This window comes from Delphinus delphis, chromosome 15 (genome assembly GCF_949987515.2).
Source record: "Delphinus delphis chromosome 15, mDelDel1.2, whole genome shotgun sequence".
NCBI classification, from domain to species: Eukaryota; Metazoa; Chordata; class Mammalia; order Artiodactyla; family Delphinidae; genus Delphinus; species Delphinus delphis.
Window position 1 is genome coordinate 20763193 of NC_082697.1, and position 13728 is coordinate 20776920.

General features: G+C 47.0%; 2 protein-coding genes across 4 annotated transcripts in view; both read right to left on the bottom strand.

Moving 5' to 3' along the window:
- Positions 1-827: 827 nt before the first annotated feature.
- Positions 828-4784, bottom strand: ADIG (adipogenin). Its single transcript, XM_060032718.1, has 2 exons — positions 4658-4784; positions 828-940 (listed from the first exon to the last, which is right to left on the bottom strand). Exons 1-2 carry the CDS (start codon positions 4782-4784, stop codon positions 828-830), a joined length of 240 nt encoding a protein of 79 aa, XP_059888701.1.
- A 2424-nt stretch (positions 4785-7208) lies between these two features.
- The window catches only part of RALGAPB (Ral GTPase activating protein non-catalytic subunit beta), a 101381-nt gene continuing 94861 nt past the window's right edge, over positions 7209-13728 (bottom strand). For all 3 annotated transcript variants that reach the window (XM_060030791.1, XM_060030789.1, XM_060030790.1), the window contains exons 29-30: positions 12000-12148; positions 7209-11152 (exon numbers count right to left, since the gene is read on the bottom strand). In XM_060030791.1, the coding sequence (XP_059886774.1) occupies positions 10959-11152; positions 12000-12148 (343 nt within the window). In that variant the 3' untranslated portion in view covers positions 7209-10958. The remainder of the gene's footprint in view (positions 11153-11999; positions 12149-13728) is intronic.

Sequence of the window (13728 nt, forward strand, 5' to 3'; positions counted from 1 at the left end):
TTTGGAGTCACTGGCATAGAAATGGCATTTAATCCCACTGGGATGGATGAGGTGTCCTCGCTGTTCAGTGAGGGTAGAGCTCTGATACTTGGGCACATTATTTAACTGCACTGACACTCTGAATTCCCACCTGTAAAATGAAGATAAAAATAATATCTTCTTCATAGGACTTCCGTAAATGAGCTTGTGAACGTTTAGCACGGGCTCTGGTACCTATTAAACACTCAATGAATATCAGCCATTATTATTACTGTTACTATTGTTATCACGTCTTTCTCCTTCCTTTTACAAATATCTCTGGCGCCTCCATTGTGTGTCAGGCATTGCTGTGCATGTTTTGGAGACATCAATTATCGAGCACGTCATGGGTAATAAGTCCTATGGCAAAAGAAAACATAGAGCAGAGCCAGAGTGGGGAAAAGATTACAGTGTTAAGGAGGGTGGTTGTCACTGAAAAAGTGACATTTGAGCAGCACCCTTCGAGGTGAGGTATGTGTGGGGAGAAGGGTTCCAGGCAGAGGGAACAGCCAGTGCAAAGACCCTAAGGAGGGTGATCGGAGGTGAGGTCACAGAGATAATGGGTAGGGGGGGCCTTTGTAAAGAAACTCTTCACGGCAGAGGTGACTGGTCCTCTAACGTGGCGAAAACAGGTCTCCCACACAATAAGGCAGAAGGTTCTCTGACATGGCAGAGACAGCAAGATTTCCAACACGGTAGAGGGAGGAGAGCTCCAACATGGCAGCTGCCCCAGGCTTTGGGCAGGCCCTGAGGCTCCTGTTTCCAGCCCCCCACCTCTTAGAGGGGCCTCACCTGGCAGAAGAGCCTCACTAGCAGGGCCTCTCCTCCTCTTGGCTATGCAACGTCTTCTGGCAAAACTTGGCGGGGACTTTGCTCCAGGGCTCCCAATCAAAGCAAACATCTGAGTCATTTTCCTCTGAATCTGTGGAGGGACAAGACAAGGCCTCTTCAGTGGTCACATCCTAGCTCCTATTTTCGATGCTAAAGGAGCCCCCTGCAGGGCCCAGGCATCCCCTGCAGCCTTATCTGAGGCCAGGGGGCCAAGGCAGAAGCATGGCAGATGAGACAGCCCCAAGACCTCAGGAAGACTTTAGGGCCTTGAAGGGTGAGCTGGGACCAAGAAAGAAGGTTGGCCCATGACACATCCATCTTCTAGAAGAGGAAGGACCCTAGGGGTGAGCAAATGACCTACCTGTATTGAGCATGGCCCAGGAGGGGTCACCGAGGAGACACAAGCCCACCTACCCACCTGTCCATCCATCCATCCACCAGTTCATTCATTAACAAATGTCTGAGTATATGTGTCCAATGGTTTCCCTTACAGCACTGTTTTATGGTGAAACACACACGCGCACACACACACTAAAATACCCTGGAAACCATGTGTGTGTCCATCATGAGAGGTCTGGGTGATGAAGTGTGGCACACTCACGTGTGGCATGTCATGAGGCTTGCAAAACACCCGCATTAGATCTGTATCTTGTAACTTGTTGGATGTCTATGGTATATTACAAGAAAGTTGCAGAGAAGTATATGGTAGAATCCCTTTTTTAAAAAAAAGAACGCCCCCTTCACCCACCAAAGCCCCCCACCAGGGATCAAACCCAGGCCCCGGCGGTGAAAGCACCGAATCCTAACCACTAGACCACCAGGAAACCCCCTCGGCCTTTTCTTGGTCTGAAATCTGAGGGGCTGTCTTCAACCTCCTCTACTTCTCTGTAACCAGTGAAACAACTTGAGCATACTCAGAAAAACAATAATCTCCCCCTTCTCCTTCTTTTCTTACCTTGCCTTCCCGAGATATGCCATGTTAGCAAGCTCAGGTACCCATCTAATATCACGTGTAGGTTTTCCTGCCGCTGGGAGGTGGCAGCGCTGGACGCAAAAGCAGGTCCCGGCTCCACAGTCCCATGCAGTTCCATGGGGGCCCTTGTCCAAAGGCAGGGAATTCGGAGGCTTCATCCTCCCTTCCTATGTCAGGCTGGGGATCAGCACTGCCCTCCCTGGCCAGCGTCTCCAGGGCTCAGCTGCCAACCATCTTTTCTTGCCTCTGTACCCATCTCACCAGGCAGCTCCCCCCTCCCCCCCACTTGCTCCAGCCTCCACTTGGAAAAGCGCATTGGCATCCTCACGTCCTCGTGGGCCACGTGGCACTTGCTGCTCAACCTTCTCCCTTCTGGGCTCTGAAACCGCCCTGCTGAGCCAGGCCAGGTGGGGGTGGGGAGGGGGGAATCAGAGCTCCTCTTGACGGCTGTTCATACTGGATTCCAGGCCAGACTGATTCCAATCCAGAGATCCATGGCAGAAGAGAAAACCCCAGGCCAGGGTGTCCCGAGCCCCAGCCCCCCAATCCCTGGCAGGTCCAGACCCTGGGTTTGAGCCAATTCTCAGCACAAAGACAGAACACAGAAATACTGAGATTCCCAAGAAGACGGGGACCCTGAGGAAGGGCTGCTTGCCTCACTTTAAGGACAGTTTCTCTTCAATGCAAAATCAACAAAAGGACCTGTTTCAAACTGCCGTGTGAGATGTCAGTGGGTAAACAGCCTCTCAGGAGAAAGTCTGAGAGCGGGGTCAGACAGGGCAGGTTGTGGATGGCTTAGAGATGGGCCTCCAAGGAGAATGAATTGCTGGAGGAGGGTAGTGCCTTGGACCTCAGGGAAGGTGTCCCACCTTCCGGAAAACCCATCCAAAGCTACGCCTACACTTCCTCCTACCTTGACAAAACCGACACTGCCTGGATTATTTCTCAGCTTCCAAACACCTGCTATGTGCCATGTGTGTACAGGTACCCGGCCCCTGACATGCATCTCTCCACAGCCCCAAAGGGTAGGGACCGTTATTATCTCCATTTTGTAGGTGAGAAAACTGGGGCTCAGAGAGGATTTGCCCCAAGTCCCACAGTTGGTAGGTGTCAGAGCCCAGGTGAGACACTGGACAGTCGGCACTCTTAAGGGTGTGGCCTTGGACAGGTAACTTCTCTCCAAACCTCAGTTTCCTCACTTGTATGATAAGGATTATTTCACAGGGTTAGTCTGAGGATTAAATGAAATAAGGTACACCAGGTGTTTAGCACAGGCCTAGCACAGTGTTCAAAAAAGCTATTGTTATGAACGATTAAGGGGCAAAGCTGAAACCCGGGCCCACATCCCCTAGACTCTGGAGAAACGGGATTTTATAGCCACTGCAGGCAAGGGCTCTGCCTTCTACCCAACACTGGCCCTCAGGGAGGGCTGCCATCCACCCTGGTAAACAAACATTTTCTGGAAGCTCTCGCCAGGAACTCGTAACAATTGCACAATTGCCGGCCCCTACATGTGAGATTATGGGGCAAGTTGGGGGTGAACTGCTCAGCTTGTCTGAGCACCATCTGAGCAGAGCTGGCAGCACACTCAGTGCCCTCCCTGCGCAGGTGGTCAAAGGTCATGGGGCTGCTGAGCGGGAGGTGGGAGGTCAAGCAGTCCCCAGGAAGAGGCCCCTAGGTGATGGGAGTGCCGGGGGAGACGGGACACCTGAGGAGCAGAGTGTCATTCCTGCCACGTGGCCAGGCCGTCCCCCGTCCCCACCGGCCCACCGCTCCCAGCCTCCCTCAGGCCTGCTTCGCCCTGCCTCCCACTCCTCTGGGTGGCATGCTGAGTTCAGGACAGGTGTCGGTCAGCTTCTGTGATCCTGTGTCCCACAGAAACCCAGATCCTCCCTGATGTGCAGTCTGGGCAGGAAACTGTGTGAATGGTCTCTGGGCACCTGCTAAATGCTGAAGGCTGCTGTACCCATCAAGCTGGTTGCTGACTGCAAAAGCACAGGGCTGAGGGCCGAGAGGGGCTGAAAGCCAGCCCACGCTCTGCTCACCAAGCCTTGTGCCCTGGCTGCATTCACAAGAAGGGACGTCTTTTACTAATTCATCTGCCCAGAGGGGCCACCTCTTTCTGATTTGTACCAAAGACCTTATGTGCTAGCCGTGGCCCTGAAGGGACACCTTTTTGTATGTGTATTTATTTATTTATTATAAAGATTCAATTCCTTCTAAATTAATGATTGGTCACAAAAACAGAAAGCATTTACTGCCATGCTGAAACATACATTTTACATTTGACACCATATTTCACACAAAAATTATAGTTCCACTATTCTGTGTATATATATATAGTTTACATACACATTTTGATAATAATAGCTTCTATTACCGGTGGTACATGACTACTGCTTCTTCAGAAATAATATGAATTTTGTATACACGATAACCAATTCCAAGTACATTTCTGCTCCAAGTTTATTTTACCACAAATATATTTATATTATAGCGCAAAAGTAATAAACCGTTTTATCTTCTATCTAGAATATCTTAACTAAATTCGCAGTCACATTCACAATACTTTCATATGTACCAAAGACCTTATATGCTAGCAGTGGCCCCTGAAGGGCCAGATGTGCACACACACACATTGTTTTCCAAACTCAGGATTCACTCTGGGACTCCAGGTTAAGAAACGCTAAACTACCAAGTCCACGCTTTCCCGGAGCCAGCAGGAAACCCCTCTGCCTGAAGGACGCCCCTCTCTCGGCAGTTGTTTGGGGACTACCAGCATATCCCACGCCCTGCCCAGCCTCCAGGATTAGGGCCCGGGCCTGGGCAGCTCACCTTGGCTGAGTAAGAAGTATAGCCAGACGATCAGCAAGAACAACAGCAAAGCCACGGGCAGACAGAGCCAGAACACCAGGAAAGAAAACGTCAGCTCGTTCACCAGCGGCACCAGAGGGTACTTCATGGTGCGTGTGTGGCTAGGCCAGGCTGGCCTGGGCTGGGCCGGCAGGGCTGCCCTGGGGACCTGGCGGGCCGGGCCACGCTCCGCTCTCAGCCCAACTGTGACTGAAAGGGTGACGTAATAAGGAAACCACAAGGTCCTTCAGGCAGCTGAAGAGAGAGCTGTTTTGGACGAGTGGGAAGAAACTGGGGACAGTGGGACAGTTTGACTGAGAACAAAAGCTCAGGCTTCCTGGCCTGGGTTTGAATCCTTGTAAGATGCTGTGGGTTCACGTGACACCTCCCCGACCCTCCTGTAGAATAGAAATAATCCTTACCTCGCCAAGCTGCTAAAAGTTAGTAAAGTGGATACAAATTGCCCCCGGGTGGGTGTTCATATATCTGAGGTCACATATTCCTTCTGGAGCCAGCAAGGCCCTCAGTAAATGACTGTTATTTAATCTGGAAGCTTCTGCATCTCTCCTTATTAGGGTTTTCAGTGAAGAGCTTCTAAGACTTGAACCTTGTTCCTTTATCTCCCAAATGGGCAAGACACCCCCAAATGCTGAGCTTCTCTCTCCCCCTCGCCTCTGTCATTCTTTCATTATGGAGTAGTCAGTAAATCTCCGCGTCAGGTCCCACGACAGGAAGAAGGCGCTGGACCTCCCAGGCCCTGACAGCCCCTAAGCTGGAGAGAGACTCTGGCCAGGCTGGGAGCCTGGTGGGTGCGGGAAGTCCACACGAAGAGCAGCTGCTGCTTATGGAGGGGAGGAAGGCGGAAGCGTGGTATTCTCCAACTGGCCCACCTGCCTCAGCCACTGCCAGCAGAGGGGCGGAGGGGGCTGGACGGTACTTATGAGACATGCCGATTGGCGTGCTCACCCTGCTCTGCTGAGTCAGAACCTCCAGGGGGTGAGGCTCGGACGCCACACGTCAATAGGCAACCAGTCTGAGGCCGACTTGATTTTCAGACCACGGCATCTCATGGAGCACAGGTTGGAAAGTCAGGCAGACCCAGTTCCAGGCTGGGGGAGCTGCTGTAGGAAGTGGGTGGTAGACCTAGGGGAGACATGGAGTGGAAGGACCCCCTTAGAGGAAGACACTGGCCCAGGGAGAAGAGTAAGAGGGGTCCAGCCACAGTAAAAATGGGGGCGGGGACAGCTGGGGTTTGGAGGGCCAGTGTGTTTAAAGGGAGTCTTAGCCCAGCTGTGGAATGACCCAAGTCCCCAGCAGAGGAGGGTCAGGGCAGATGGTATTAGAATGTGCACCCATGAAACACGGTAGCCTGGCAAGCTGTGCCACTCAGGGCCCGGGGGCCAAGACCAAGAGCTGGGCGGTCTGGGTTGGGGTGATTTCTTGGCACTGTTTTTTGTTTGTTCGTTTTTGGCTGTGCCGGTCGTAATTGTGGCACACAGGATCTTCAGTTGCAGCATGCGAACTCTTCGTTGCGGCACGCAGGATCCAGTTCCCTGACCAGGGATCGAACCCGAGCCTCATGCATTGGGAGCACGGAGTCTTAGCCACTGGACCACCAGGGAGGTCCCTTGGCACTGCGTTCTGAAGGGGCTGGGGTCAGAAAGAGCTGAGCAGCACAGCTGAGAAAGGCTCGAACACAGACCCCAAAACAGGGCCACCGTGCAGTCAGCCCAGGGCTAAGCTCCCCCGGCCACCAGAACCCAGCAGCAGGTCCTGTGGTGAGGAGGCAAGCAGGTGTGGACACACACCTGAGGGGAGGCAACTCGCAGCCCGGGCTTCCAGTTGCACTTTGGGGGGCCACGCATTGTCACGTGGAGTCAGTGCCAGGCTGGAGGGGTGGCTCTTGGCAGAGTCATGCACCACAGCTGTTTGCTCAAGTGGTACCACCCGCCCCCCCCCCCCCCCCGCCACGTGTGACCTAGGCATTAGGTGTTAATCTGGCCCCATGGAACCTTCTGCAGCCAAGACCCTACAGTGGGCAGCGGGAGGACCTCCCCCTGCATCTCTGCTTTCCTGACTGGCCAGCCCTGGCAGAGCTCAGATCTTCTGCAGGCAGGGAGCTCAGCTGGCATTTCTGTGTTCCCAGGACACAGAGAGCCAGCCAGCCGCTCAGCAACTGCTAGCCTCTGTAAGGTGGGCCTCTGTTGGCAAGTGCTTTAGTTACACAAGCTCCTTCCAGCATAGAAGGCCAAATAATTTTCTTTTTAAATTTATCAAATTTTGAGTATTTCATGATACTCTACAAAACCAGGGTGAAAACCTACTGATCTAAATTATGAAGAACACCCATGCCAGAATCAAACCAAAAGCACACATGACATTTTTAGATAAGAATCTCCTTAAAATTTAATTGACTAAATGTATTACATTCAATATTCCATGGGTTTCTTCTGGACAAAGGGGCTGCATAAATACAAACAAGCCTCTGGGCCTTCTTCCCTAACTGACGAAGAGGAAACACAGGAGGCGAGGGTACACAGGACACCTTCATATTTACATTTCGCCTTTACTTTACAGTTCAGTGCCAGAAATATTTACAGAAAATACAATAAGAAAAAGATCATGTCTTGGCAACATACCAAAATTCATACAAATTGTGTATATGATTTCAAGCAAATAATGATACTGCTTATTTTTTAGCCACAACTGCCAAGCCCTTCAGAGGAGAAAGATGTTCTTGGTCACTGCAAGAGACAAGGACTTGGGAAACTTGGTTTGCTTCAACAAATATTTATTGGGCGCCTACTGTATGCAAGGCACTGTGGAATCCCAAATTATACCTTTCCCTCACCATTAAAAAAAGAAAAGCATCTGAAAAACATGAGTTGATACTCCGAGAAAAACACTATACAGTACATGGCTTCTTTAGCTACTGAGAACCCACAGTTTGATTCCACATTGAACGGGTGGATTACCTCCAATCTCTCCATCTCGGGAAAAGAGGCTGTCATGGAAATCCCTAAAACAGACCACCTAATGCAACTTACCATTTCATGTAAACATATAAATCAATTCTTTTTAGGAAGATATAACCTGAAGGGGTTTAAAAATGCTGAATGGAGAACTACCAGCAGGAGTGTCAAATTACCTCCGATACATTTTTACCATCTACATGTCTTTGAGCAAGGCTGACTCCCACTTTCTTTGGGTAAAATTCCACCTTCCAATATAAATAAATACTCTTGAAGACACTGCTTCTCTAAAAATCACTCTGCAGAGTCTGACAAATGCTTCCTCAGTGTATGCAGGAAGTAACCATTCATGAAGCCCTCACACACAAAACCTGTAGGAACTGACATTACTGGCCAAAGATGTAGGTATTTTATTTTTATAAATGAGTCCAGAGGAAAATGGGTGGCCTCAGGGGACCTGAAGACCTGGAAATGGAGGACAGCATGCATGCATGTGTGTATATATTGCCAGGACGGGAGGCAGTCAAACCACCATGTAACTATCCAGGTCAAAGGGCCAACGGACAGGAGGGGGTCTTAGGAGGAAGCACTGACAAAAGAGAGCCGGCTGAACAGGAAAAGGCAAAAGCCCTCCTCTGTCCTCAATGCTCCCAATCAGAGAGGGGGAGAGAGCCCCTACCCCCCAAATGTGAGAAGGGACTACGAGGGGCTACCTGCCTCTGTCCCCTGGGTAATGCTTTCCTTGTCAACAAATGCCACACTCATCCACACCCTGGTGCACCTGTCACATGCAGCAACTAAACTGTTTAAGCCAAAGACCGAAGTGGTCCTGGCTTCCCCCCAAAGGTTCTGAACCTATGTTAGCAAATTTATCAAGTGGACTACTAAAGATTATTATTGGAGACTAAATATGCTCCTCTGGCATTACTGTACTCAAAGTGACTTTTACAAAGGCAGTTGAGAGAATTTAGTGACCATGAACTCAAACCCACAATAGTGAAAGGTCCAAGGGTCCCCACCACACTCCCTTTTTAGGTAGATGTGATTTTGAGCAGAAGGAGTCGGCACCTGACGAGGTATGTGTGCCCCATACTCCGTCTGTGCTGTGCACACTGGGGTTTCACGTCTCTGGGAGCAGCACAGTCCTAAATCCATCCCTCCTTCCCTGGGAGCCCACAAAGTCTTCCAGATCATAAATGCATTCAACATGGTTGTTCACTGACTTATCAAAGCCATTGGAATTACAAAGAGTTGTCAGAAATTAGAGCAAACTGAAGCATCAGGAAGGCCACCCCAACACACACACCACCGTACATTTTGCTGACAGCAGAACTAAGCCAAAGGTAAAAGTGTTATCTGAAGAGTCACACTGAAGAGGTACACCTGCATCAGTTATTTTTAACCTCTGGAATGTTATAAGTTGCACGTTAATTTATAGCCTTCTTTGTCCACATCCATCAGAACAAGTGCTCATTTTTTCCCATGAAATGTCAATCTGGAATTTCCATGAAAGTTGTTAAACCTCACTTTACACCTGCTGAGCTACTAAAACATTTTTAGGGTAGAACGCGCTAATCATACAACCCCCTCCCCCATGCTACCATCTGGAAACATCAATTTATTGCCCAGATTAAAAAGAAAATCAATTACTGAATAATATTATACCCTGGATGGAAACTGGAGTCATAGAAGGAGGAGGTTACCTTTACCTGAGCTTAAAACAAACACGAAGAAAAAGGTACGGCAAATTTAAAACCAAGAGCTGCTATGCCGTTTCTTGCTCATAGATATCAACATGTACTTCTGGAATAGAAATATCTGCACAGGGAATTAGGTCCTATACTATTCCCCACCCTCTAATTAAACTACCAAAACATCAAACCAAACAGACCGTTGTAGGCCTGACCTACAGAATCTACTGACATCAGAGTTCAAGTGGGAAATCACCCCTTATACAACTGTGATCACTCCTCTTTGGACTTTTAAATGTCACTTATTTTCTTAACATAAAATAATCTTAATAAAGAAGAAAGTACATAAGAATAGGAGAAATGAGCAGTGTATACTCTAGCACTGTAACAGGAATCCTTGTAAGGATGTTCTGGGTCTGGCCACCTCAAAACATTTATCCCTGGCAGAAAAGTAGCAGCGAGGTAACAGAAGTATTTCAAAAACCCGGGCAGGGATTTGTTGTGCCTTCAGCCGGCAAAGTCCAGAAAATATGACAACAGCCATTTCTAAAAGCAGCCACCCAAGGAGGTGGTCACTAATGTTTGTCAATTATGATGAAATCTAGTAGCTCTCTGGGAGAGATCTGAATTAGTAGCGTTGAGAGGCTATTTCCTGAACCCCAAATTAGAATCCTTCATAAACTACTGCAGTTTCCTGCTTGGTCCTGAAATGAGACAATGGATGAAACCAAATAATGTTTAACCTTTGCTATGAATTTATATTTCTTAATATTTAACCAAGAAATTACCAAGGAATTACAAATGGTTAACCTGTCATAATGTCACGGAGCTAGACAATAATGGAGAGAGTGGAGGCACCACAGCTGTCTTCTAACTTAACTCCACAAACTCCATTTGTATCTTCATTAAAGGACTGGGCCACGCTTCCATTTTAGATCTGTTCCTGGGCTGCCCAGAAACTGAGGCCTTCAGACAGACCTTTGCAGTGATGAGATAACTTTCTGAAGTGTGGAGAAAAACTATGAAATATTTTAATCTCAGACTTCTTATCTGAGCAAAAAACACTTAAGTTCTTTTCCGTCAGTTTGACATTTGGATGAGAGCTGGATGACAAATGGACCTACGAGTGAGCAGAAAGTTGAGGTTTCCTTCCTTCTCCTCCATGCTATCAACACGAGTCTTTAAATGTCCTGGAAGAGTCTGAGACAGATTTTACTTTTGAACACAACCTCCTAAAAAGTGAGGTATAAAACTATCTTCAACTTCTAATTTGCAAATTTGAAACTACCAATGCACATGTTTAACTGAGATGCATAAAAGCCTTTCTCCTCAAAAGGCTTATATTTAACTAAAATTGTCACTTTTAAAAGAAAGTTTATGGCTAAAACGTATATCATCATTACCAGCAGGAATATGATTGTGTCTGGGAGCCCATTTCACTAAAAAGCCGAAAAGTCTTCTCTCAGATGGGTTTATAATGTGTCTCTTCTATTCTGGTGATTAAACAGTAAGCTCTTGGGGAGTGATTTGTTTTATTGTTACAGTGATCACCTATCAAATTGTTTTGCTTTGATATTATAGCTCCAAACTAGAGTTCAATAGTCCTAGACAGACAGTGGTCTAAGAACTACAGTTCTTGAGTCCAACCTCCTGAAAAAGTGAAGTATAAAACTCTGGCTCCAACTGCTTGTTCCGGTACTTGTTGACAATGTCGGTGATCTTCTGTTTCCGGCGGACATGTGGTGGACTGTAGGAGTCACTTTCCAGTCTCTTTCTTCTACAAATGTTAATTACAGTCTGCCTCACCAGAAAACCTTGAAAACAGAGGGTTTTAGTCAGCTAGGTGAACTATCAGTATTCAAGTGAACTATTCTCTGCAAACTCAAAACTACTTCATTCCATTTGCAAAACTCCTTGTCCCCAGAGAGACAGAGCTCTACTAAGATAGAACTGTCAGAAGAAACACACAATGACATGGAAAAACAAAATCAAAATCTAGCCTGACAACCCCTTTCCTGCCCTGGAGTGTAAACAACTATGCTCGTTTTCCAGTACTGGAAGTTTGTGAATTACAGCTGTGCTCGTACTTACACGATTAAGCACACTTCAAAACAGAGCCAAACATGCTTCCTTTTAACAAGAGCCACAGGATTTTCCACATGTGGGACCTACTAAGTAATATCATCATTTCCTTATTTATACTTCTTTTTGGTTCATGAAAATGTTAAATAAAAAAAAAAAAAATAGAAAACTCAATGGGACTTCCCTGGTGGCGCAGTGGTTAAGAATCCGCCTGCCAATGCAGGGGACACGAGTTTGATCCCTGGTCCGGGAAGATCCCACATGCCATGGAGCAACTAAGCCGGTGCGCCACAACTACTGAGCCTGTGCTCTAGAGCCCGTGAGCCACAACTACTGAGGCCGTGTGCCACAACTACTGAAGCCCACGAGCCTATAGCCTGTGCTCCGCAACAAGAGAAGCTACCGCAGTGAGAAGCCCACTCACCGCAATGAAGAGTGGCCCCTGCTTGCTGCAACTAGAGAAAGCCCACGCACAGCCACGAAGACCCAACACAGCCAAAAATAAACAAATAAATAAATTTATTTTAAAAAAAACAAATGAAAAGAAAATTCAATCCTTCAGCCACATATGAAGCTTACCGAGTGCTCGCCTACTGACAATCATCCCATCCACAAGAGGGATGACCATGTTAAATTTTCCAGTGGCTCCTTGAATTTTAATCCGGAATAATCCAGTGTTTAAAGGGTGGATGAAGATGACAGGAACTTCTTTTTCAAGAGCAGTAGATCTTAAGAAAAGAAAAAACTCTTTTTACCCCAGATATTCAAGAGCTGAAGTCCCCCATGTATAATATAAGAATACCAAGGGGACATACTGCCAGGCAGTATTTGAGAAGAGACAAGTGATCAGTCTGCTCAGAATCTTCTTTCTGGGAGCCCACGGTGAAGCTCCCCACACCAACACCTGACCCTAATTACCCATCAATGGGGTTGGCCTTTTGAAGCTGACCAAAAAAGGCGCTAAAAATTGTGCTTAGAAAATCACTGGGGACACAGGGTGGAAGGAAAGGCCAGAAAAATGTATGGTGGGGAACCATCAATAGCAACCAGCCATTTTTTTACTTTTACTTAGTTCCTCCCTCCTGTAGGGAACAAGAGTGGGGCTGGCCAGAGGGCAGGGAATTCCACCACAGTCAATGCTGGCACCTCAGAGCAGAAGTGGAAATACAGTTTAGGCTCACTATGGGAACCCCTGATATGATTTTCTTTTTAGGGGCTGGGGAAAGAGGTCGGGAGGACCTTAGTCTGCGTCAGTTGCAACTGTCCTCCTCAGCAGAGGTGATAAATGGCTCAATCTTAGCACAGTCAAAGCCCTCAAAGCCTCTGAACAGGTAACACAGCTGCCAAGGTCAGCAACCGTACTTTTAGAAGACTGAATTACACATCATGTGTCAGGGCTATGCCAATGCATCTAGAGGTACCCATGTTACTCTTCGATGCTATATGCCAGGGTTTTGGGTTTGCTTTTGTTTTGCAACACAATGAGCTTTCTTTCTAAAGTGATTTTGGCCAAAGGGACAGTGAGTCAATTTTTTAAGACATTTAATAAAAATCAATCCTATACTAATTCTGTCCCCAAGACAAATTCTAAACTTTGCTAAACTACTAGTAAAACACAAATTTTACAGTCCAATCATATTAGAACTTTTGACCTAAAAAGATTAAAACAACAACAAACAGTACAAGACACTTAAAAGTTCTCTTCCAAACTAGTTCTAGAAAAGTACCCCTCATGAAATCTATCCTGGTCTCTTCAGCAAGTCAGTGTCATGGACGAAAAAAAGAAAAAACAGGACTGTTCTGTATTGAGAGACTGAAAGAATTAACACCAGATGGATGAAATGGATGCTGGTTTAAACAAACCAGCTATAAAGACTATTTTAGGGAAAATGGAGAAATTTGAATGTGAGCTGGCTACTAGATGAAATTAAGGAACTGCTACTAACTTTATTACTGTAATAATGTTATCTTTATCTATTTGAAAAGTGTTCTTAATCTTCAGAGGTGCATATTTAGAATGTTAGAAAATCTGTAATTTGCTTTAAAATACTTTAGCATAAAAAACATGGGGACTTCCCTGGCAGTCCAGTGGTTAAGACTCTGTGCTTCCACTGCAGGGAGCACAGGTTCCGATCCCTGGTCGGGGAACTGTGAATAAGATCCCGCATGCCACGCAGTGAGGCCAAAAAAACCCGAAAGCAAACATGGAAGTTTTAAGAATGACTTGCCCTATTCTAGAAATTTAATATGATAATGTTAAAATAAACCACCTTTACTGACTTTGTTTCTACAACAGTAATCTAAATTC

What these genes read in the sequence shown, in the direction of transcription:
- ADIG (XM_060032718.1), bottom strand. Translation starts at nt 4,784, where the DNA reads ATGAAGTACCCTCTGGTGCCGCTGGTGAACGAGCTGACGTTTTCTTTC. An exon ending in ATACTTCTTACTCAGCCAAG is followed by an intron (nt 941 to 4,657) that starts GTGAGCTGCCCA and finishes GTCCCTCCACAG; the next exon opens with ATTCAGAGGAAAATGACTCA.